The following is a 23,249-nucleotide window of genomic DNA, read 5'->3' as shown; positions in this document are numbered from 1 at the left end:
TGACAGCTGGCTGAACATGAGCCGGCAGTGTGCCCAGGCGGTCAAGAAGGCCGATGGCATCCTGGCCTGTATCAGAAATGGTGTGGCCAGCAGGAGTAGGGAAGTGATCGTGCCCCTGTACTCGGCCCTGGTGAGGCCGCACCTCGAATACTGTGTTCAGTTTTGGGCCCCTCACTACAAGAAGGACGTTGAGGTGCTGGAGCGTGTCCAGAGAAGGGCAACGAGGCTGGTGAGGGGTCTGGAGAACAAGTCTTATGAGGAGCGGCTGAGGGAACTGGGGCTGTTTAGCCTGGAGAAAAGGAGGCTGAGGGGAGACCTCATCGCTCTCTACAACTACCTGAAAGGAGGTTGTAGCGAGGTGGGTGTCGGTCTCTTCTCCCAAGTAACAAGCGATAGGACAAGAGGAAATGGCCTCAAGTTGCGCCAGGGGAGGTTTAGATTGGACATGAGGAAAAATTTATTTACTTGAAAGAGTGGTGAAACATTGGAACAGGCTGCCCAGGGAAGTGGTTGAGTCCCCATCCCTGGAGGTATTTAAAAGACGTGTAGATGAGGTGCTTGCTTAGGGACATGGTTTAGTGGGCATGGTGGTGCTGGGTCGATGGTTGGACTCGATGATCTTAGAGGTCTTTTCCAACCTTAATGATTCTATGATCCTATGATTCTATTCAGCATAGTTTAGCTGAACTGTACAGCCTTTTCCTTGTTGTGAAAAAAAAAACCCAAAACAAAACCAAACTCCACCCCACAACACTTTCTGCTGAGCACAGTCCAAGCAACCAGTTGTCAGACTAGACCCTAAAGACCACCCAAACAAAGCGGTTTTCAAGAGAATATAAAGAACTTGGGCTTCAGTTGGAGGAATTCGCTATTTTATTTCGGTAAGGCTTTGAAAATCCCTACCATAGTATTTATTAGGTGAAATGTACGTGCACAGAAGTGTACTAATTATACCTGAATGCCTTCAAGCTTGTCTATCTGCTTTAATAAGGAGAGAAAGCCTAGGAAACTATGCTTGTGCTGGCCCGCACAACCCATTCAACCACTTTTCAGACTAGAGTTTGAAAGGATGCTCAGTTACCACAAATTCCGTGAAAACAGGCAGCCAGGTAGACGAGAGGAAAAAGACAGGAATGCAACAACAGGGAAAAGAGCGAGAACTACTGCAGTTCTCTGGATTTAACTTCTTTGTACCAGTGTTAAGAAGTTAGTTTCGCTGGGGAGAATGACTAGTTTTGTTTAGAAGACACCTAAATATTTTTGTGTTGTTATTTTGAAAAGCAAGTTAAAGTGCAAGCTACCACTGTGGCTGGTAGTAAAATGGTTTTTACTTCCTGTAAATTTTTTTGCTCGGAATAACTGCAAAAGGACATTACTGTTGTGTGAATGCAGTAGAATAAAACCTCTGCATGATGCAACTAAATCTGTCGTTATAAAATTAACACAATTTTCACTTGTTTTTTAAAAGCTTAAAGACAGTTTATATAGATATTTGTCATTTTTTTTGAGATCATCTCACTCTCTAAAAGCAAATTTCACAACTCACTCACACACACACACACACAGAGTAGCTGGTTTTTTTTACAGTATCGAACACTTTTTCTTGATCCCTGTCAACGGTAACTTCCGTCCTCCTTCTATAACATCCAGTGCAATGTTTTATGTGGGCTTGGTTTTGGGTTTTTTTTGTTAAAGAAAATATTTGTAGGCATTTTTGTCCATGGCATTGATGCCTTCTAATAACATTTTCCAATTAATTAAAACTTAAATTCATATATATAATATATACATAATTATGCGTAGAAAAAATATGAATTATCTTTGTTATCTGAAAATTTTGTTTCATGTTAAATCCCTCTTGCTCTTCATAAACACCATCATCTGTCTTTCACCTTCAGCACATGACCTGCAGGTGTCTTTTATCTTTTTATTGGCCTCATTTCTTTTCATACCAATACAATCTTACTAAACCTGTCTGGAATCTACTGTATTGTATACTTGTGAAATTCTTCTGTGATTAATGATGGATGTGACTCATTTTGTCAGTAAAACATTATTCCTGTATAAAGCATTTTGAATTGACTACAAAGTTAGAGCAGAGATTAATCTGTTAAAAAGCTCAGTACCAAAACAAGAAGTGCTTTTCATTGTCCAGCTGTCTTTCTTTTCCCCACTTTTCAATTAATTGTTAAAAGATTTGGGGAACACCAGTAGATGGTGCTGAAATGCTGCAGCGTGTAAAGCTCTTCAAGCGCATGGGCTTTTTGTGCAAAAGTGGAAAATAATAGAAGCGGGAAATGTCCGTATCTTGGTTTAAGCACTAAGTTAAGCCATGTTGTTTGGTTATTTTTTAGTTCAGGATCCACTGACACAGGAAGAGACGAATGAAAAAGAAGAGGCGATAAATGATGAAAACATCGTTGATTTGCAACAGTTTGTACCTGTGGGTGGTGTGTACCACATCGATGTACTGCAGCTTCCACCTCAGGTCAAACAAATCAAGGACTGGAGCATGGTGGAGGTAGGTGAGGAAAGAGATTACACCCCACGCCGTCCTCTTCCCTGTCATCCTTGAAGAGCTGTTCCTGAGGTGTGTCACCACTGTACATATGCAGCGTACATGATTTCTTGAGCGGCCAAGTAAAGGACTAAGTTTTCAAATCATTGTTCAATTACACTTGGCCAATTTTTGGAGCAGCTGGGGAGAAACAGATCAGCCTGTGCTTAGCGAGGTGTGTGCTCAGTCAGTGCTCGTTAGCATGGCGAGCACAGATTGTTGTGCTGGAAAATGCTCTTGGCCAAAGCATAACAGCAAAGAGAGAAGTTCTTAGTTTTTCATACGTGAAAGGTACACTTAAAGAAGGATGGTAACAAAATTACTGCCAGTTCAGTTCCAGGCTCTGCACGGTATTTGAGGACTACAGCCAATGTGCTCTAGTTTTCCCACTTGTGGAGCCTGATGCAGCGCTAACCTACGTCACAGTTTTTACTGTGAAGCTGAAAACCTTTAGTAAGTGAAATTCCCGTACAAGCTTAAGAAAGCGGGACTGTGGGCAGATCAAGAGGCATGGGATCTTCGTTCCCAGCCGAGCACACAGACCTGCGCTACCAGTCGCATGTGACCTCTTTCATTCCCTTTGACACTGTGTGGACAAAGTGGAATTATATCTGCTTTTGCCTCTCAGGTGCTCTTGTTTTTTTTGGAGGCTGTGGATCTATTAAAAAATGACTATGCCTGCTGTGTGGCACTGCCTTAAGGGTGCCATCGACAGCACTTGAAGGGTTCAAAGGCCTGTTGGTAGTCACCCTTCTCCTGTCTTCAACATTGTAGTTGGAAATGCACAATATTAGCAAACCATTAATACTAATAAATTTTTAAATGGTGCGGTAGGAAGCTCCGCAGGTGATTAGGTGGGACTTAAAGAAAAAAAAAAGTAGGCTACTGCATTTTCTAATAAAAATGTTATCTGTCCTTTTCCCATCTTGCCAAAGGTACTTGATGTTGGCTTGGAGGCATACCCATATCCCCCGGAAGAGGCTGAAGATGCCACACGTCCACCAGTACGGATAACCCTTAGGCTTTCTGACAATGTGATGTATTTTGAGGATCCTGTGATAGCCCGATGGGATCCTGCAGGTAGGAACTTAGGACATAAATTTATTTTAAAATTGAATAATGGAATTTATACCTGAGTTTTCTAGAATCCAGCTGTGAAGATAAGAGCCAATTCAGAGCCCAGAAGTAATTTGGGGACTTCAGTGTTAATGGATTTGGGGTTGGTTTTGTTTGGTTCTATTTTCTTCTGCATCAGAGCTAATAATGGGCTGCTTGTTGAGGCTTTTTACTGTAGCTTTTTAATATGAATGGAAAAAAATACACACCATTTAATGGGCGGTAGTACAACTCTATACCACAAATCAAGTTTTGCTAGGGTGAAGCCATGTAAGGTCCACTTTGAGCCAAATCAGCTCCTAACTACGTGCATTAGTGTTAAGTTAAAATATGAAAATTAAGTGTTAAAAACCAAATGCCATATTCTAGTTATTAGATAAATACAACATACCTCTGACTCTCTTTCATGAATGTAGAGTAGAACCTATACAAACAGTTTGAAGGTACTCTTGAAAATGAGCTTGTGGACTGCTACATAGCAAGTAAGAAATAACAGTTAGGTTAGTATCTGTATTTCTTTTGAGATTAAGGAGAAGCTTTCCTGTCAAAATTAGCCCAATCTTATACCTGAAGACAATTAAAATGAGGGGATTTTTTGCCTTAAATGAATTCTTTTTATTTTGTGCCTAGTATTTTCTTACTTGTGAATATTTGTTAACCTAGGATGTCTTTACTAACTAATTCTTCCCCAGCACATACCACAAGCAGAAGCTTTACATATGCATCGTTGTATTTTTTGCATCCCTTTTGTAAAGGCCAACAGTGGAGAACTGATGGCATCAGCAACATAACGTACGAAACACAAGAAGAGAGTATCACCTTTGAGATGGGTGCCTTTTATACAATAGCACTTCTCCAGGATGCTCATCTCAACATGCCGTATCAGGCATGGGAACTGCGACCTACTGGTATGGATGAAGCACTACTTACGGTTACTGCAGTCTTTGCAACGATTCAGATACAAATTAAGGTACTGTAAATAATTTTTTTTATAACACATTTGCAGATTTTTGTTAAAAAAATACAGCATTATTACAGTGTCCTTTATTAAGAACTTGGGGTGCTTCCACAAGAGCAATTTGGATCTCACTCTGCGCCGGTGAAAATGAGGATCTCTTCCTTTCCAAGCACTGTAAGGAACAGTACGGGTGATTTAATTTCAGTTATTTTCTGTGAACTGGTCAGAAGAAAGCACCTGTACGATCGTTCTGCAAAGTTCCAGTAAGTGCTTTGATATCGATAACTACCTTGCTGAATTCAAGACTGTTTCACCAGCTAGAAACTTACTTAAAAATTGTTCCTCGCTCCTCCCACCTATACCAAGAGAAACGAAAGCATTTCAGGTAACCTACAACTAATGATACTTGTTCCTCCTAAAGGTTCAAGTTACACATGATTATCCATATGGCTCATTGCCATATAAATCAGTTCAGTAACAGACGTGATTTTAAAAGAGTTGGTATGAGTGGAAGGCACGGGCCAGTAGACCAGCGTTGTTTCTGAAATCCTGCAGAAAAGTGGCTTTCTTCAGGATACGCGAATGAAGGTTTACAGCCCAGAGTGGTAGATAACGTATGCAATATCCAGAATAGCAACGATATTAATATTTGATGCCTGAAGCAGAAAACAGCTTTCATGACCAGTAAGTTGCTTTCACTGGTTTGTACAACAGGGGAATCAGTGTATGTTGTCTTCAGTAGCGGTGGAAGAGAAGGATGTGCTTTCCCACATCACAGGAAAATGGATAAGTCCAGTTGACCTAAGAGCAGTTTTGAAAAAAGCTGGTGTGAATATTTTCCCAGGAGAGTATTCTCACAAGTACGTCTCTGTGAACAAGAAGGTGAGTGCCAGCGTGAATGGTTTTCCTGTGTTTTTTTCCACCTATTTTTCACTTAGGTAACATTTTCTTATACGAAGACCTCTTGTGCAGAATCAGGTGGCAAGCATACAAGAGTTCTGCCAACTTAGCCAGTTGCTTTAACCAGGCTTCTGGTTAAAGCAAGCTTTTTCTTACGCTTGTATAACACAGGGAATTAGACTGAATGATACATGTATATTTTCTAACTTGTACTTTTGCATTACAGGCTCCCCTAGCAGAAGTTAGGGCCTATCAACAGATGGCACTGGTTGCATCTGCTTTTGCTTTTGCTTGGAGCAAGTGGAATCTAGAAGCAGGTCAAGAGCAAGTAGTGTTCAAGGTTTGTGGATTTAGACTAAACTTCTAGAGAAAACCAGTGTAGAATTCTATCACAGTTAAAGAGACAGAAACAATTAACTTCTCTAAGTTACGCTCATCTCAAACATTGTCTTCAACCCCTGCCTATGCTCCTAGTGTGGCAGTTTTAAGACTTGGGGTTGACTATTTAGCAGCTTTCAGTGTGTGTCAGTAAAACTTCAAAGCCTGCTTCTCCACTGCCTCACAGCTCATGCATTTGCGAGCTCTCATTTTAATGGGACACACATCTCAGTAACAAAGTCACTTGCTAATGTGCTAGGATGTATAGCCAAAGCTGGGATGATGTAGCTGGATGCTGATTTTCATGAAGTATCCTACTGTAGGTGTCCTCTGAATAGCAGTCTGATGTGTAAGTTTTTATAATTAATATTCGGAACTTTCTTCTTGTCCATATGGGGTTTCATTTGTTCCTTACTGTAAAGGAGGGAATAAGCAACTTAAGCGTTGATTTGTTTCCCCTCTGTGAACTAAACCATATGTGGTTAAAACTTCGCCCAGACAGACAGAAAAATACTCGCAGTTGCAGATACAGAATGTACCGTACTGTCGAAATCTTGAGAAGCTCTCCCACTCTCGAGTTAAATGCATGGGACATACAAATATTTAGCCTAATACTTAATCCCAGGAGCGAGAACTAAAACAAGCGATGCCTGTTGGACCTAGCTGCTCTCTCTACAGGAGTCAGGAGCAGCCACTAGAGTGGCCAAACCTTGCATTTTACAAAGGCAAACTAGATGGAAGATTTTGGCGTTGCTACAGTACCTGGTACACAGTCTCTTAGGGACAGAGAGCTAGTATTGTTTTAGGGGTTCAAAGCAGCATCTTGGTTTTGTTTCTGTATTACACTTGTGAGTATACTAGAATTTATATTCTAGTATGAAATTCTAAACTCTGACAGAGTCATGGTCTTCATCTTACAGTGCATTTTATTCTGCAATAGGTAAGCGAGCATCTTAAAGCAGATTCTGTCAGAGGCAAAGACTGGTCTCTTTACATGTTTAATGGTCAGAAAGCACAAAAGCTCAAGATCACCGAAACCAGCGAAGCTTTTTCAGAAGAGCTAGAGGAAGGTTCTGAATTTCACTCCACACTCTACCATATGCTTAAGGACTTTGCCAGCAAAGAAGCAATTGATAAAGTGGAAACAGCTAGCTTCTTATTTATTGATGTTGTGTATCAGCTACTACTTGCTACAAGAGTTTTAACGTACTCTTAAATACTGCATGCTTTCCTTTAAAACTTTATTATCAAAAGCTTTCAGTAAAGTTACATTTCAAGTCTTGAATCCTTTTTATTCAAATCATTGGAACAGCTTCAGTGACTAAAATGCAAACATTTTATTTTTGTTAAAGCAAAATAAGTTCTTTATTCTCTTGTGGCTAGACCACTTAGCCATATTTATTGTTAGCTATGTTCAAAATTACTAACTGTTTTATTGTAAACCTGAATGGAACTCAGACCCTTTTAGGTACTTGTAAAGATGACTTTTGTCAGAATGGGGGGGGGAATAAAAATTTTTCCATTTCAAGTCATGATTTAAAAAAACAAACAAACAAACAAAAAACCATCTCCCCCAAAACCACCCACAACTCAACAAAACAACCCCAAACATGTAACCTTAAATATACTATCTCAGCTTCTCATACTGTCATCCAGAACTTGGAAGTATAACTACAAAAGTCAGAACCTTTGTTATACTGGGGGTGGTCCATTGTGTTGAAGTCCTGTATATGGCCACAACAGTTGCTGTAGTGAGGTCCAGGAGTCCCCAGTTCCTACAGGTGCTGCGTCTGCTGGTCTTTGAAGAGACAGCCCAGTGAGGAAGCTTGTAAGAGCAGCAAGCAGTACCAGGATGGAAACAGAAACCCAGAGAGTTTTGTTAGCGTTGGAAAAGGAAGTCTTGAAGTGGGATGCCAACGATGACATTAAATTGCACCTGCACAGAAGAGTAAGTCATAGGGTGGTTCAGTTTTTCTTCAAAACTTGGAAGCCCTCTTCCCAACCCCACTCCCCCACCCCAAAAATCCCTAAAGCAAACCAGACCCCACAAACCTACAGATCCTTAACCATCAAGAGTGACATGGTGGTTCCTGTATTGGGAGCTATGTGCAATGGTAGCTTATGTTCTGGGTTTAAAATGCAGACTTTGGTAAGCAAGTTCTCAGTAAGCTATTTAGGTGACTGACCTGACCCGTGAGCCCAGTTCAGGCACCCATGCTCCCTGTACCCCACTGTGTTTCTGAAGCGGATTCACAAAAGCTGCCTTGCAGCTCATGAAGAAATCTTGCTTGTAGAAAGCACTGAAAAGTGCTGGCCTTGTGTTTTATTGTTTTCTAGGGCTTTGGTGCCTTCCCTGAGGTCTTACCCTCACTGACTATCCAAACCCTAGACCTCTCATGACATTGGGTATCCCCATCCTTTATCAAACAATAGAAAGAAATATTTGTTCTTGCTGCCTTCTCAGTTTTACATGCTCCCCCTTGATCAGGAATGCTCAGAGTGGAGGCTTAGCATGGGATATTTGTATGGAATAAACAGTTTCTCTGCAGAGACAACAGACCGCCTTTCCTGTAAGGCAGGGGCTTCCGAGGCATACTTGTTTAGGACAGTACTCTCTTCCTTGACTTGAGATATCCAGAGAAATTAGCTGGAATAGTCTGGAATTAGTCTTGATAACCTGCTTGTCTCTCAGTGTGTGCCAAAGCTGCTGTTAAATTTTGCACAGGCCTCAAACCCTTGATCATTTTTACAAGAGCACATGTTAGCATGACCTAGTAGCCTAGCTATAACAGCCGTCAGAGTATAACAGAGTAACTAGAAGAGGTGGGATCATAGCATGAAGTTCCTCTTTACCTCACCATTTAGGGTTAGTAACGAATCCCTGGGTGGGGTGAGTCTCTGGCACCTAAGATTACTCATTCCCAGTTGGTTTGTTTAAGAAGTCGGCATTAACAACCAAGCCAAAGCTACAGCTTTGCTTCCTCTTCCCATGTCCACCACCCAAATGTTGCTTTACCTCACAATGATGTGAGAAAACTTACGCTGACTCTAGGCTCCATTTTGATGAACATTTTCCTTTTTCAGAGATACTTTCCTTGTTTGATGGTTCTTCTTGTACTTCAGCAGGTGATTCCAACTGCTCATTTCTGTAAGCAAGCATCAACAGTTCCAAAGCTTTTCCATCAAGCATTCAATTTCACAGAGCTCACAATAGCTTGACTTTATAGCTCTGATCAGGTGGTGGACAGTTAAAAGTTTTTTAATAAACAAACCAACCAACCCTGCACACACACCTCAGAGGAGAGTGCTGTTGAACTTACTTTGTTTCAGCACATTTGTCTTCGTCCTCTGCCCAGGAATATGTGCTAATGAACCGCTGTAGTGAAGGACGCTTCTCATTTTGCTTTGCTCCCAGTCGTCCCCTGTCATATTTTAAAGACATTTGCCTTAATTTCCCCATCAGATATATAGCAGGAAATTAGAAATTCAGCAGCAGCCTACTCATTTGGGTAGGCCTTAGACAAATAAGTTCCAAAGTTAGTTGCCTGAAATTAGGATTTTTTTTTTTTTTAAAAAAAAACATGACCAAAAAACCCATATCCATTGATGCCAGCTGCCTAGATTTCATATTTTAGTTCTAAAGCAAGAAAGTTGAGGTAATTTGTTTTTAAAACTCTCAACCCTTAATAAAAAAATAAATAAAAAAGGAAGAGCTGTAACATTTAGTCACGAAGGCTCACTTACCTATCGAAGCATGTTAAACTAATGTGAAAGGTGTAGCCTAAACATTATTATACCACAAGATGCTCCATAAGCTGCTTAATACAGGCACACTTAGAGTTGAAAAATATTTAACCCTGTTCAAAGACAAGCCCAAGTAACTTTACCAACTGCTTGATCTCCTGCCGAATTTATCACTCCGTTCATCTCCGTCAGGTTCATGGAATTGGGCCTAGAGAAGAAGTTTGACACACTTAACTGCATTGGCATTTTCGCGCTTCAGCCCAGCCAGTTTTGAGACGGTAAAGCACCTCACCATCCGGGAACCCTTACTTACCAGTGGCAACCCAATGCCTGCATTTGCAGCACTCCTGGGCAACGTTGCGATGCTAACTCTTCGAAGGGATGATGATGGCTATAAAAATAAGAGGCATTACTGACTCTATCAGGGAATGACAAGACTAGTCACCGATCACATAAAATATCATCTGTTTTTATACAAACTGTATAAAAAGTGACACACAAAGAAGAATCAAATCATAAGTGCAGCCCAAACCATATTCTTTAAAGCAGCATCTTTCCACATTAACTGCTTTTCCCCCTCTAAGCATCTGAAGTGAGGCTGGCTACACAGATTCCAGCAAAATACCAACATTGAAGGCATCTAAATTCTCCTAATGGTGCTCACAGGAATTCCTACAGTAAATTTGAATTGCCCCCATCTATTTTTTTCGTATCTGTGTGCTAAACCCTTCTTCTGTAGCCCCAATGAGAGAACCACACATGAACAATATTTCTTAACCGTTGCATGAGAGCACAGCCATTTTGGCTTCCATGAACACTTCATCTTCTAAGTGGGACCACATGCAGTTCCCTCAGGTTGGTGGGGGTGATTGAGAAAATAGATCCTCGTGTTTGATGACATCGGCCCACATTTGAGACAGAAAGCTACCAAGTCAAGCATGTAGCAGAGCACCAGCGCGTGAGAAGGCAAAGAAAACACACATACACACACACTCAAAAAGGCACTTGAAATGTCATGTTAAGCTGTAACAGCCGTTACCTTAAAGTTAAAAGAATTTGGTAGCTTTTTATTTGTAGATTCATCTGTGAAGAGATCAAACATCAGAAAGGCTTACAGGAATGCAGTGAGCTTTATTTGCAACTAACGGTCTGACTTTTTGCAGTCTATCAGAGTACTCTCAGAAAGCAGAAATGAGATTTCAGGAAAAAGCTTTCTATTTCATTAGATAAGTTCGTAATATTCACACATTATACATCCTCTACAAGCATCGGTTTCTGTTGCTATCATTAAATGTATTCTTCTATTATCGAGGCAGTGTCCTGTTACAGGACAATCTTTTACTGTCAGGAAGGAACGGCCCGTGATTCAGACGGCTCCTGCGAGGATTTTACCGGTGTGCGAGACTGCTCTTTCTGTTTTTAAAAATACATGTTCTGTTTTTCAGAAGAATTTAATCCTTCTCTGGCAAAGTCACAAGTGCACAGTGTCATCTGAAAACCTGACCACTGTACCATCTGCTTACAGGGGGAAAATTCAGAGCACCTGCACTTAAGGAGTCTGCAATTTGTATTTAGAAAAGAGCAGGAAGCATCTGTAGAGAGCAGTCAAAGCTCAGCTACCTAGAAATAGCTACTGGGAATGCTCCAGTGTGAGTGAGCACCCAAATCTACTCCTCACAAGGAATAAGATTATCACCACCACGTGCAATGCACTTTTCTAAAAACCAGAACATTACTGCATACTTGCAATGTCCCCCCCACCCCCCAAGATTCATGACAATTTACATACAAGTCTAATTTCAGAGAGTTGTTTCTAATACTGTTAGTAAATGGCTATTTTTTCCTCTATTTTTAGGAGAGGAGATACAACGGTCCATATAACCCCCCTCCACCTACTATGTTAAGCTTCAATTAGATAAGGGTCTATCTGGCAGGTGCTAGAAAGAGGAAAGACGAAGCAGCTTTACCTCGATCTCCAAGAGAACTAAAGGATCTCTCATTCTGGAGCAGGACCTGTTTCAGCTCCTCAAGTTCTGCATGTTCTTTTGTGTACATGCGCTTCAGGTTTTCCACGTGTTGAATCATTACTTCCACAGCCTTGCTGACACGGCTCTCCTAACGGAGGGAGTGCAACAGCAATAGGAAAAAGAAGCAGCTCTTTGAGGAACTGCATCATGTTTAGAGTTTACGTCTAGTATTTACCCACCCCCCCCCCCCCCCCTTAACAGTCTACTCTCACCTTGTATCACCATGATGCAACATCCTCTCATTTTTGTCCACCTTTTCAAAGTTTCACTACAACCCATCTCTTGACACATGCCCAAGTTAACACAGGTCTTATTTCTCCAGTGATTACTCTTATCCTAAAATAAATTAGTCTTCATTTTCTGAGCCCTTACAGCTCCTCCTCATCTCTTTCTCTGATCTACAGTCTCAGCTGCCACCACGCATTTTCTAGTATTGCCAAGTCACATTTCCATGCTGTTCTTTGGCATTATACACAATTACACATAACATTTGAGCAGGTCTTTGTAAATTTCCATAGATTAACTTATTAGCTGCCCTTTCCATAAGGCACAGAATTACTGTTAGAGCATCAAGACTATTTTGTTACCACATTGCATTCTTGTGCTCTCTACATTCCTCTGATGCAAAGTTTTTTCTGGATTTTTGTTTGTTCAGTTTTTTTTTGTTTGTTTGTTTTAAATCAGGACCATATTTCTGTCATGTGTTTTTGTACAATGCTAGTGCAATGTAGCTGCTCTCACAGTGCCTGGGATTCCTTGTAACACCACAAACCGTGATCCGAGAAGAGAAAGCCAGGATTAAGCTGTACTGGTCAGTCTGCATTACATACACGAGATTCCTAAATCTAATTCCAGAATCAGAAGCCTAGCAAACAGATACTGCAATCCCTTTACATCTAGAAGCTTTTAACTTTCTACAAAATACATTTACATGGAAACGGTTACCTGATTAATAGCTCCCAACATCTCTGCTCTACTGGCAACTCGGGCTGCATACTGGCTAAGGAACTGCAAGCTTTTCTGCAACTTCTTAATAATCTCTTGCGCTTGGTTATCTTCTTCACACAAAGGAGCTAAAGCCTAAGAGGCATATTGGTAGGAAAAGCAGTGTGAGCTGTTAGTAGAGAAAGAAGGCTGAACCCAGCTGATGACAGTGAGGGGTTGTGTTCATGCCCACACAGTCAAAAGATCAACATCCAACATCCTCAATCAGTGTAACTTGATGCAGACCTCCAGCGGGCAGAGACTTGTGTTTACCTAGCATAAAAATCAGCTGAAGACAAGGGTTCTTGCCAGGCAATAGAAAAATTCCCCACTGCCTGAGTGCACAATACACTCAGATGAAGGTTACCCCTCAAATGCCAAGTCTCATATTTCAACTGCACCACTTAAGAACTTTGTTCAGATTTGCTTATAACGTATTACACGCACACGCGCATCCTAAGAGCAGCCGTATTGAGAGAGAAACTTTCACAACCGTTCATCCCATCCAACCTACCAGCCTTGGACAATACTAACCTCTAACATCTTTAGAGCATTTGTGATCTCCTTTTTCAAGTTTTCTTCAGCCAAGTCTCGGGACCTTTCTTCAAGCCTCACTCTCTTGTCCAAGGTAAACAAGTCACATTTAAAACCTAAAGACAACCTCAGAAATTCAGCCTGTTGTGGGAGAGGGAAAGATTTCAGAATAATCCAAGTGATGCAGAAGCTTTTAAAGTAGATTTGGATACTGACATGACATTTGGGACTGTACCCCACGAACAAAGTTATAGGAGAGATACAGAAGAGAAAGCAAACACGGCCCACTGCCACAAAGCCAGTCTTCCCCATCTGTAGCAATGGGGGAAATTATCTGCCACCGGAACAGGTGATATCCTGGCAGCACGCAGTGTGCCATCTGCGTCTTTTGACAAAACTCTCTTAAATCAGCACATTCTGCCTGGGAGGAGGTCACAGCTATGCTCCTTCAAGCTTGCAAACAAATGTTTTAATAGTAACAAATCTTTTGTTCGGTTTTACAGATGGCCACCTTTTCCCATCCCATCCCTTCCAAAATTTCCATTAGGCTTGAAAAGACAGATTTCAGAAGCCTACCTATACGTCCAGCTTAAGCTACTCAACATCATTCTTTTATATAGGACGAGATATTAATCAGGGCTTATCGACAAGATCTTTCTGTTGTCCGAGATACTTAAGGATACAAGCAGTCGAGACTTACCTCCACTTCTTTCTCATTAGGAGAGTCACTGTAGGATAAGAAGAAGCTATCATGTAACAGGCTGCAGCTTTAAATTCATATCTGCAGGTGATCATTGAAAGCCAAAACACTTACGGCTCATTTTGCTTTGTTTTATCTGCTTTAATGCCACCTGCAGTGGGTGAACTCCCTGAGAAGAGAGGAGAAAAGTTCTCAGACAAAAGTGAAAGAACAGCCTCCCCAAAACAGCTTGTGAAAGTCTTTTAAGCTCCAACAGAAGCCACTGTTAAAGATTTCCAGTGTTAAGCTCTTGCCAGTGAAAACAATCTGTGTACCTCAGAGTACATTAGGGTTAGTGTCAGTAAGACAGCACAGCACTGTTTAAGCTCTAAGCTCTTGCCAGTGAAAACAATCTGTGTACCTCAGAGTACATTAGGGTTAGTGTCAGTAAGACAGCACAGTACACTTGTACAAAGCCCCAAGAGTTAGTTATTTAGTTGGCTTCAACTGGCATTTAATTAGTACAGGAATGGTTAATTATAGATTTTGGTTTAAGTCCCCAGCCCGTAGGTTCAGGATGTTACATCACTAACTTTTAGTGAAGTCCAAAGGCAAAAGGTGAGGTGATGAGAAGAGTAGAGATATCTAAGCACAGTTCAGTAGAAACATCATCCTTATCTATATCTTATTGCCCCAAGCTCTAGCTAGCATAGAGGATGCTGCTTTACAAATCTTTGGGGAGAGCAGGCGTGCCAAAACTGTTTCAAATATCCCAAGTCCTTTGCAACTCCTAAGAAATTTTCCCTCCTGTCTAGAGGAAGATGGAGCTGGTTAGATCAGTATCTGTAGAAATCAGGGAAGCAGGTTTTGCATTATAACATTTTCCTTCTCTCCACTGCTAATCCATTTTGATCTCTAACTGCAGCTACTATTCCTTAAAACAAAACCCTCTCATAATAATTGCTGTAGGGCAGGCAGCTCTCTGCACCTCTTTACACAGGTCTTGACACAAGTGACCAAAGCATGCACTCCAGTGAGTTAGACGAATGCATTTAGCAAAAGCCTCTTACCTTTCCTACTGGGAACCACAGCTGGTGCTTCCTCACTCTGCTCTTTATTATTTTTCTTTTCCTGGTCCACCTCCTAAAGGCATATCAGAGAGTAGTTATAGCACGGGAACAGCCACACCACCACTGGAGGGGCCTGTCCCCCCTGCAGTGTTTTTCTTTGTCACTGCTCAGCCAAAGCAGTTCTGTTTCACTGTCACTAGGACTCTTACCAGGTCTTGCTTTAAAATGTTTTGAAATGCGGTTTTGTGTTCTTTCATCATGGGGCAGAATTCCTTCTCGGTCAGACCCGCTCCTGTGGAGAAACATTCCCAAAACCAAGTGTAACAATAAAGACAAAACAAGCCTCCAACACCCAGTGTACTAGCCGTGGACCAACATGGCTAAGAGAAACTGCAGCAAGTGTCAAGAGAGGGCATTAAGAAGGAGAGGCAGCAGCAGAGAACACTATAAAGACATAAAGGAAGAAGTGTGATGATAATTATGTTTGGCTTGGAAAAAATCCCAGTAAGAAGTGTTACATGTCTACATGTGAGAATATGACTCCTGGTTGTAGTTGCAAGACTTATTGGATAAATGAATTTCATTATTTTTCTACCAGCATGGGGTTTTTTTGTTTGTTTGCTGTTTAAAGAGACAGTTTAGAATTAATTTTTATTTGGAATTCTATGAGCACAGGAGTATGTAAAAAGAATCCCATGCACAAACTAACAGGAGAAGCGATGAGTATTTGCAATTCTCTTCTTTCATGTTATGGGATATCAGATGAAGTCAAGAAATAGATGTTGCTTCAGCTGCCGTAACAGAGGAGCTTGAGCACAACCAGGTCATGAGTTGCATACGGTTGTGGTATTTCAGGTGTCCATAAGCTTCAGACATAGTCTGACACGTAGACTGTCCTTTGTACCTAAAAACTGGACTAGCAGGGTGCTGATAGAGCCAACAAAATAACTCTTTCCCAGAAGATGAGTGGTGATGAACTGATAAGCTCAGGAACTGATTATGCCAGTTCAAATGCAACACAAACTTTCAAGTGCCGCAATTTAGAAAAGCTTTAAAGCAGGCAAAAATAACCTCCAGGAAGACAGCTATTAAAAAGGATTTAAAAAGGAAAATATTTAAGAAACTGAAGAAAGTCTGAAAGTCACACTAGTTTCTTGTGTAGCAGTAACTCTGGTAGCTATTTATACCTTTTAGAACATGTAGAAGGTTTTTTTTTCTTTTCTGTTTATGTAGTCATACACAGTCACCCACGCAGATGCAAGCCAAAGAAATGGCACAGGAAAAAAAAAAACCAAACCCACATACCTTCAGGTTTGAAGTGCTTTCTCTTTTCATCCTTCACATGAACAACCACCTCTACTTAGCACTGCCTTTTGTCCCTGCTGATTTTTGCAGGGATCCGACCTGGCTGCCAAGCACCTTTAGAAGACATTGTGTGGTACTCGCAAAAACCACAAGTGGAGATTCATCAGTGTCTCTGTTCTAATACTAGAAACACTTTCTCTTCAGAGATTTACAACAGGCAGCAGGATTCTCAGACTTTAAAGCTACTTGGACTCTTTCTGATCTGTTTTGTGTATCTGTTTCCTCCCTGCCAAAGGCACCTAGACCACATATGAAAATTAACAGTGGAGGCAAATTAGTAGAAAGAAAATACGTTTAAGTGAGGGGACTGAATTAGATTTCAGGAAGATAGTTCTAAAGAAAGAAAACCAAACAAGAAATGATGACAAGAAGTCTTATATTTAGGTAAAGGTTAAAAAATGGTTACAAGCAAGCATGCGCACGTATTCTGTGCTGCTTATTCAAATCAGCTTCTTTTAAAAATAGCTTAAACACACTGTGTACGCATACTCCAGTTTTGTTTTGCTTTTAGTTTTTAACATGGAGGAAGCACCAGCAGATCTGGTAAGAATAATTCTCCTGGGTGTTTATGGCTATAGCAAGAGACAGAACCATACACAAAGGCCTCTATCCTCGTTGCTCTTCTTGACCCATCCCAGCTTGTACAATGAGCATCAGTTTTGAAAGAGAGGAAAGCGTTATTTAGTCTAACTGTGTCACTAAACTTTTTAAAGCCGTGAAAACATTCTCTCTCTCTCCTCCCAAAATTGCCTGGGGTTTAGCACCCACACAATGTTTTGCCAGCTGAGCAAGCATCAAGATTTCACTAAATTATTTCACGTTTACCTCCTGCAGTGCTGTAGGCTACCGGCCTCCTGCAAGTAGGTGAAGCCTTATTCCTACTCAGAGTTTCAGGGAGGGTTGAGAGCACTCACAGGCAAAAGTATGTTGAACAACAGAAAAATCACAAGTTGTCATTAAGTTATTTTTCTTACTCAGCTTCCTCACTTCAAAGATGTGCTGGAAGCAAGCCGTTTCCTTGCTGCATGAATGCCAGCACGCTGCAGCAGTTACTGTACCTGATACAGGACCAGACGGATCCTTATCGTTGTTTTTGTCCGTTGCTACGGAAGTTGGCACATCTTCCTCTTTTTCACATGAGCACTTGGGTGATTTGTCCTCCATAACAAGGCAGCCTGTAAATTCAGGCAACAGAAGACAGAGCTCTTACTGTTCAGTAAGTGCGCAGACTTGAGCATAACTGTTTTCAAGACTTTCAGTGCAAAAAGTTCACACATCTGTGCCCCAAATTAAGGGCTTACCCGTTACTGGTGCAGTGCTTTCCAAAGAGGATGCGAGAACTTCTTGGGGTGAAGTTAAGCGATCACTGCCAAAATAAAATTCTTTCAGATACTCATCCATATTATACAATCTTGATAAAGGCTTTTAAAAGCTTGCACAAACCCTGACCTGGATGGGATCAGACTGGCTGGTAGTGTTGGCTCTGCACAGTCAATCTGAACGGAAAGAGAGAAGGATTAGTGTCAGGGAAAGGGTTGCCATGCGAGTAGAAAACTTGTATATCAAAGTTTTAATAATTCCCCCAGCTGTGCCTGAGTTATTTCAGCAGTGAAGAACTAGATGGTAAGTGCACGCAGATTCATCTGCTAGTCTAAAGCCACCCATACATATAGTACATAACTTAGCATCTTATCATCATTAGGAGTAATAACTATGTTTCTGCAGAAATCTCATCTCGGGAATATCATACTTAGGGATGTATTTTGGTTCCTGACTTCATGTTTTGCTTCTAACGCACATTTTCAAATGACCGACCCACGTGTTACCACACCACTGTTCCATCTTAATGCTGTGCATCAAGATATATCCATTTTCAAGGTCTTGACCTCAGACCCCACAAGTGAGGTGCACAGAGCTTCACTCAGCTATCGATGACAGACTTGTTTAGGTAAAAAAAGCATTACTATTAACAGCTCGACCGAGCAGATGATTCGGAACACAGAAAACTTGCATGTTGCGTTGTACATTTTAGCATGTGTCTTTGAATGACACTAGTTTTCAATATTATAATTAACAATTACACCTAGCCAGTTCAGAAGGCTTCAGGCCTCCTCCTTTGTATGGAAAGAGCAGAGAGGAATTCAGCAGTTAAAGGCCGGTACGTAGTTTTGCTCATGTTCCTTTAGTCGCTACAGAGCGGTTCCGGACCCGAGTCTTATCACAGAGAGAAACCAACATCCTCTTAAGTCTTTTAATATGACAAGGGAGATATACTGAACGGGAAATATCCCTCTTCCTCATTTCACCCTGGATAACTCCAGCTTGCTTATTCAATTGATAGACTGGTCTCTCTTTATGGGTGAAAATACAGGGTGAAACAGAGGTTTAAAGGGTTAAGTCAGTAATGACTTGTGATGAACTCCACCCACTGCTGAAGAGGAGCGCTGAATACACACACACCCACCCAACCTATCTCTAAGCAGAGAAGGTATGAGACTAGCCACCTTTGGGTAGCTCCCTACGTATCAAGTGTCCAAGAACACTACTGAAGTCAGGGGGGACACAACAGAAAAACCATATCAGCAAGTGATCATCTATGTTCTGGTGTCTTCCCTTCCCCCTCAAACATCCTCAAAGGACCCAGGAAACTCAGCAAAGTTGAAAAGGAGGTGACCAAGGCCCCCCGGTCACTCCTGAGAGCAGCTGGCTGCTCCCAGCATCAGCAAGTGCCTTCTCTCTCTCCTCTCCACTCCTCCACCCATCAGAGCTTGACTGCACTCACAGAGCCTTGCCCCAGCCAGCTGGATGTTTCCTCTAATGCAAATCCAGGCTATTTTTATTCTTATTTGAATTCTCTATTAAGCTTAAGGAAGTACAGCATTGTATTTGCCTTGTTCAAGCCATTAGGTCTACAGGAGTATTGGAGAAGGAGAAGGTGAGAATAAATAGCATGTTGGAATGAAAACAAAAGAAATCTAAAGCGCTTTTAAAACAAACACCCCCCACACACACACACCCTCCAACCAAACAAAAAACCTTGCATCACCTGGAACTGACTAAAGCAATACATTATTCTGCATGCCCTCTCCCTCCCCAGGTAATCACACAGTCAGTGGTTTCTGTCTGCAATGAAGGAAAATCCTCAATTCAGTTTTTAAAACCTCATGCTGGCTATTAGGATTGTGAGCTGCCATGGATTGCGCAGGGTACACTTCAAGAGAAAGCAACAACAACAAAACCCCACATTCTAGACTTCCTAATAAAAATCTGTTTCCACAGGGCATTAGAGAATGGTTCTTCTTCCTAATAAAAGGATTGTGTCAAAGAAGATCCTGCAGTACGATCCTAATTACTTTTTCCCCTTCCATCCCTTTGATTAGCATAATAATCCAAGGATAATCCATAGTAATCCAATCTATCACAGCAGACAAGTTCTGGCCACAGTCGTGCGTAACTCCTCCCAAACAAGCATTAACATTTGAAAGGCCTGTCATCTGGCTTTTAGACTGTGATACAACTTTTATATTCATAAAATATAAAAATATATTTGTAGAAAAATATACAAAACAAGTATAAAAAGCCTAAGCTTCATCTGGCTCTCACAAGAGCTCCTTTATTAAATAGCCCCTAAACTCCTATGGTGACAACGCTTTGACAAAATAATTTGAGTTACTTACATGCTGAAGGGCTCGATTTGCTCAAACGCATCTGCAACCACAGTGTATTAAAAAAAAAAAACCCCACACCACTAGGGAGACTTTTCTTATTAAACAAGGTTATTCAAATATTGCTGCACGTCATAGTTTTTAGAATAGATACTGGACACAGCCTGTTTGCCTTTTCACAGGGGCAAGCTTTAATATTTTAATTTTCCCCCTCTAGAATATTCACATGGAAAGTTTATATAAAAAAAAGGCAAAAATGGAAAATGACATTTCTGAGCCCAGCTGGAATTACAGAAAGTTTGAAAGCAATGAAGCACAACTTTGCAAGGCTGTGACTTTCCAGAAGGACTGGGTAAAGCAAGAGCCCTTAAGATTATCCTCTTTAAGGTAGCTTAAGTAGTAGCAGCCCAAGCTAGGAGTTCCACACCTGCTCTACCCCAACCGAGCAGTGTGCCGAAACCACAGGCAGTCTCCATCACTCTTACTTTTTACCCTCACTGCACTTTCTGCTTTGATCTGCCACTACAACCGGACAACTGCTGCACTTGAAGGTACCACACACCAGCTAGTGTAGGTCTGAGGTTGCCTGCTCATTAGTCTTGCAAAGGTTATTTCCAGGTTCACAGAAACCACTGACCGATATTATTCCATCATCACCACCACCACCAATGCCAATACTGGAGTCTGTAAAGCTAATTAGAAAGCCCGTGTGGCAGGGCTGAGGTCTAGATTTCAATAGTGAGTATTGTGGCACTGAGCACAGAGCACAACTAGGTGTGCTGAGCTGCAGCTCATCTTGCTGTTGCCACGAGAAAGCCGACTGACAGCTCAAAACTGTAGATGCAGGATTCAATACAGCAGTGAAAGCATATCTGAGCACATCAGCTGAAGGAAAGTTTTCATACAGCAAAGAAGTCATTTTTCAGCTGTTACGTGGTAGCCGCGGGAGAAAGCGCAGAGAAAGACAGCATTCACAACTAAAACATCCTGTGGCTTCTTGCAGGTGGATAAAGAGAACGAAATCACTCAGACTTCCCTGGCAGAATTGAGTATTCCTGCAGAAACAGCACTCTTTCAAGCCTTGAAACCGTGTTTAAAATACAGCTAAAAGCATGACCCAGATGCACTTGAACATCAAGACATTTAGGTCTATAACTACAGTATTCCAGAAACGTGCCCAAATAGAAGGGACTACCCCACACAGAACAAGATGTCACAGCACCCTGCTGACTGATGCCAGCTTCATTCGCCTTGGAGCAGTGCTGATTTATGGCTGCTCAATCTGGATCCGAGTAAGGCACTAAATGCTTGAACCCATTCAAAACCAGATCTCGGGCATCAGAGACAGCACTCACCTCCGTAAGTGAAGAATCCATCATTGTAATGGAAACAGGAAGGTCTGCATCAGTATAGTTACCAGCAGAGCATATTTTCCACCTGGCAATACACATTTTATTTGCATATTGCCCAAACAACAGTGAGATATATTGCCCATTTTCCTTAACCACATAACAACTGAAGTCACCGCTATCTGTATAGTCAGACAGCTGGTCTCTCGGAGAAAGACAAATTCATCACTACCATCAATCCCTCCTCCCCCGAACAGCAACAACCACCACCAGTCCTTCTCCCAGCCTCCTCCACACTGCACAGCTCTGCAGAAAACCAGTGGCAAAAGCTTCAAGAGCTGCTGAGTCTTTTGCTGCAGACTGCCTGCCTCTGCATCTTCAGGAACACCCTTATCTTTTAAAATATTCACTGACAATGGTTAGCTAGCTTTCATAATCTTAAGCAGTTCAATCTCTATTTTAAAGAACTAAGGAGGCAGCTTGATAAGCAAAGACCTCAGAACTCCTGCTCTACACTCTGCAAGAAAAGTGTGACTCCTCAAAGCCAATAGGATTTTGGCCACTAAATGGGAGTGTCAGTTGTGAGTTAAATACTGGAAATAGACACAAGAATGCCTACATCATGCCTCAGTTCTCCAGCATGAAAGGGAAACACCGTCACTGTATTTGGCTGGTGGTCATACCAACAGTTTCAGTAAAAAGTTTTAATACTATGTTTGTGAATAGAAGTGTTACCCCATAACACCATTAGCTGACCACCGAGCCTCCAGTGTTTCCTGTAAGAGATGCTCTGCTGTTGAACTCAGCACGTGCTGGGGATACAGCTTTCCCTTGGAACCTGCTAGGTCCTGTGGACTCTTCTGCCCTTCACCGCAAAGAGGTTATTCTGCCATCTTACTTGCACCCCACTGACGTCACATCTGAAGCGGACACGTGTCCCAGATCGCAGCTTTCAAACGTGCAGCTGCCAGAGCTCTGTCTACAAGGCCAATCCCAGCCGTGCACAGGAAAGTTATTTGGGCATGAGGTTTCCAAGGTCAGAGCATCTGTTAAGAGAGACAAGTGTGAAGAGTGGCGGTCATTGGCAAAGTTGGATTTAGTCACATGTCAATTTTTGACTAACTCTAAAATAATCAAGAAGCAGACCAACCAAATACAGATGTATAATAAGGCAGCTTCCATCGTGTATGAATGGGTTAGTTTGCGGCCTTAACATATTTTGTAGATGGAGAGTGTGCAGCACCTGGGGATGGGGATTTTCCATCAGTCAGGTTATAGAAACTTCCACGTAGGACAGCTTTGTTTGTAGTGAATTGTTTTGTGTGGCAGAGAATGCTGGGAAATAGATCTTCTTTGTTGTATCAATACTTGATCAGTGCAAGCCGAGAATACCTGCCTTATTTGTGGCTGGATTGTGATATTACAGCAAGCTGCAAGAACACTCCGAGCTGACCCACTGAAACAGCCCTTTCAGAGCAGCAGAGTGCTCTTATAAGGAACATGTGCAGTCAAGCAAGATCTTCTTCCATTTCCCCCAGTATGGCGTAGAATTACATTTGAGCATTTTATAGTGTGTGTGAGAAGAGACTCTGTGTTGTACCAGCTTACTGCTGGAAGAAATGCTTTGTCTATAAAAGCCCAAATGCGCTCTGCAGTTCTGCGGCCCTCCGATGCGTATCTGTCCGTGGTTGCTTTTAATACTCATAAGGCTTGAGAGTTGCAGAAAAGTATGAACACCTTATTAATGCAGGAGAAATCAACAAATACAATTATTTGATCCTCAGTAGCTATGTTACCCGTTCATGTTTTTAAACCGGGACTGACCTCAGCTCAGTAGCAAAGCAGCAGGACATGGCTTGCTATCTCAGTGTGTGCCAGTCAGAGTGAATGGGAAGAACATAACTCAAGCCCTCTTAATCCAGA

At 41.7% G+C, this 23,249-nt stretch overlaps 2 protein-coding genes across 2 annotated transcripts in view; one reads left to right on the top strand and one right to left on the bottom strand.

The window, feature by feature from the left end:
- Positions 1-7,125, top strand: part of CASC1 (cancer susceptibility candidate 1) — a 26,178-nt gene extending 19,053 nt beyond the window's left edge. The window contains exons 10-15 of the mRNA XM_009279021.2: positions 2,355-2,521; positions 3,493-3,637; positions 4,429-4,643; positions 5,346-5,513; positions 5,758-5,871; positions 6,850-7,125. Of these exons, the coding sequence (XP_009277296.1) occupies positions 2,355-2,521; positions 3,493-3,637; positions 4,429-4,643; positions 5,346-5,513; positions 5,758-5,871; positions 6,850-7,125 (1,085 nt within the window). The remainder of the gene's footprint in view (positions 1-2,354; positions 2,522-3,492; positions 3,638-4,428; positions 4,644-5,345; positions 5,514-5,757; positions 5,872-6,849) is intronic.
- A 476-nt stretch (positions 7,126-7,601) lies between these two features.
- On the bottom strand, positions 7,602-21,356 carry LRMP (lymphoid restricted membrane protein). The gene is made up of 17 exons (XM_019471998.1): positions 21,333-21,356; positions 17,762-17,808; positions 17,614-17,678; positions 17,371-17,487; positions 15,157-15,239; positions 14,948-15,020; positions 14,013-14,067; positions 13,899-13,926; positions 13,199-13,339; positions 12,626-12,760; positions 11,621-11,768; positions 10,693-10,736; positions 9,967-10,044; positions 9,797-9,861; positions 9,230-9,331; positions 8,951-9,055; positions 7,602-7,845 (listed from the first exon to the last, which is right to left on the bottom strand). The coding sequence occupies exons 1-17, from the start codon at positions 21,354-21,356 to the stop codon at positions 7,602-7,604; spliced, it is 1,554 nt and encodes a 517-aa protein (XP_019327543.1).
- Positions 21,357-23,249: the final 1,893 nt, after the last annotated feature.

This window comes from Aptenodytes forsteri, unplaced genomic scaffold, assembly GCF_000699145.1.
Source record: "Aptenodytes forsteri isolate BGI_AS27 unplaced genomic scaffold, ASM69914v1 Scaffold241, whole genome shotgun sequence".
Taxonomy (NCBI): Eukaryota; Metazoa; Chordata; class Aves; order Sphenisciformes; family Spheniscidae; genus Aptenodytes; species Aptenodytes forsteri.
The sequence above is the reverse complement of the archived record's forward strand: the minus strand, read 5'-3'. Positions and strand labels throughout refer to the sequence as shown.

What these genes read in the sequence shown, in the direction of transcription:
- LRMP (XM_019471998.1), bottom strand. Translation starts at nt 21,356, where the DNA reads ATGATGGATTCTTCACTTACGGAG. An exon ending in TGGATTCTTCACTTACGGAG is followed by an intron (nt 17,809 to 21,332) that starts GTGAGTGCTGTC and finishes CTTTCCGTTCAG; the next exon opens with ATTGACTGTGCAGAGCCAAC. An exon ending in GGCAGGAGATCAAGCAGTTG is followed by an intron (nt 9,332 to 9,796) that starts GTAAAGTTACTT and finishes AAAATATGACAG; the next exon opens with GGGACGACTGGGAGCAAAGC.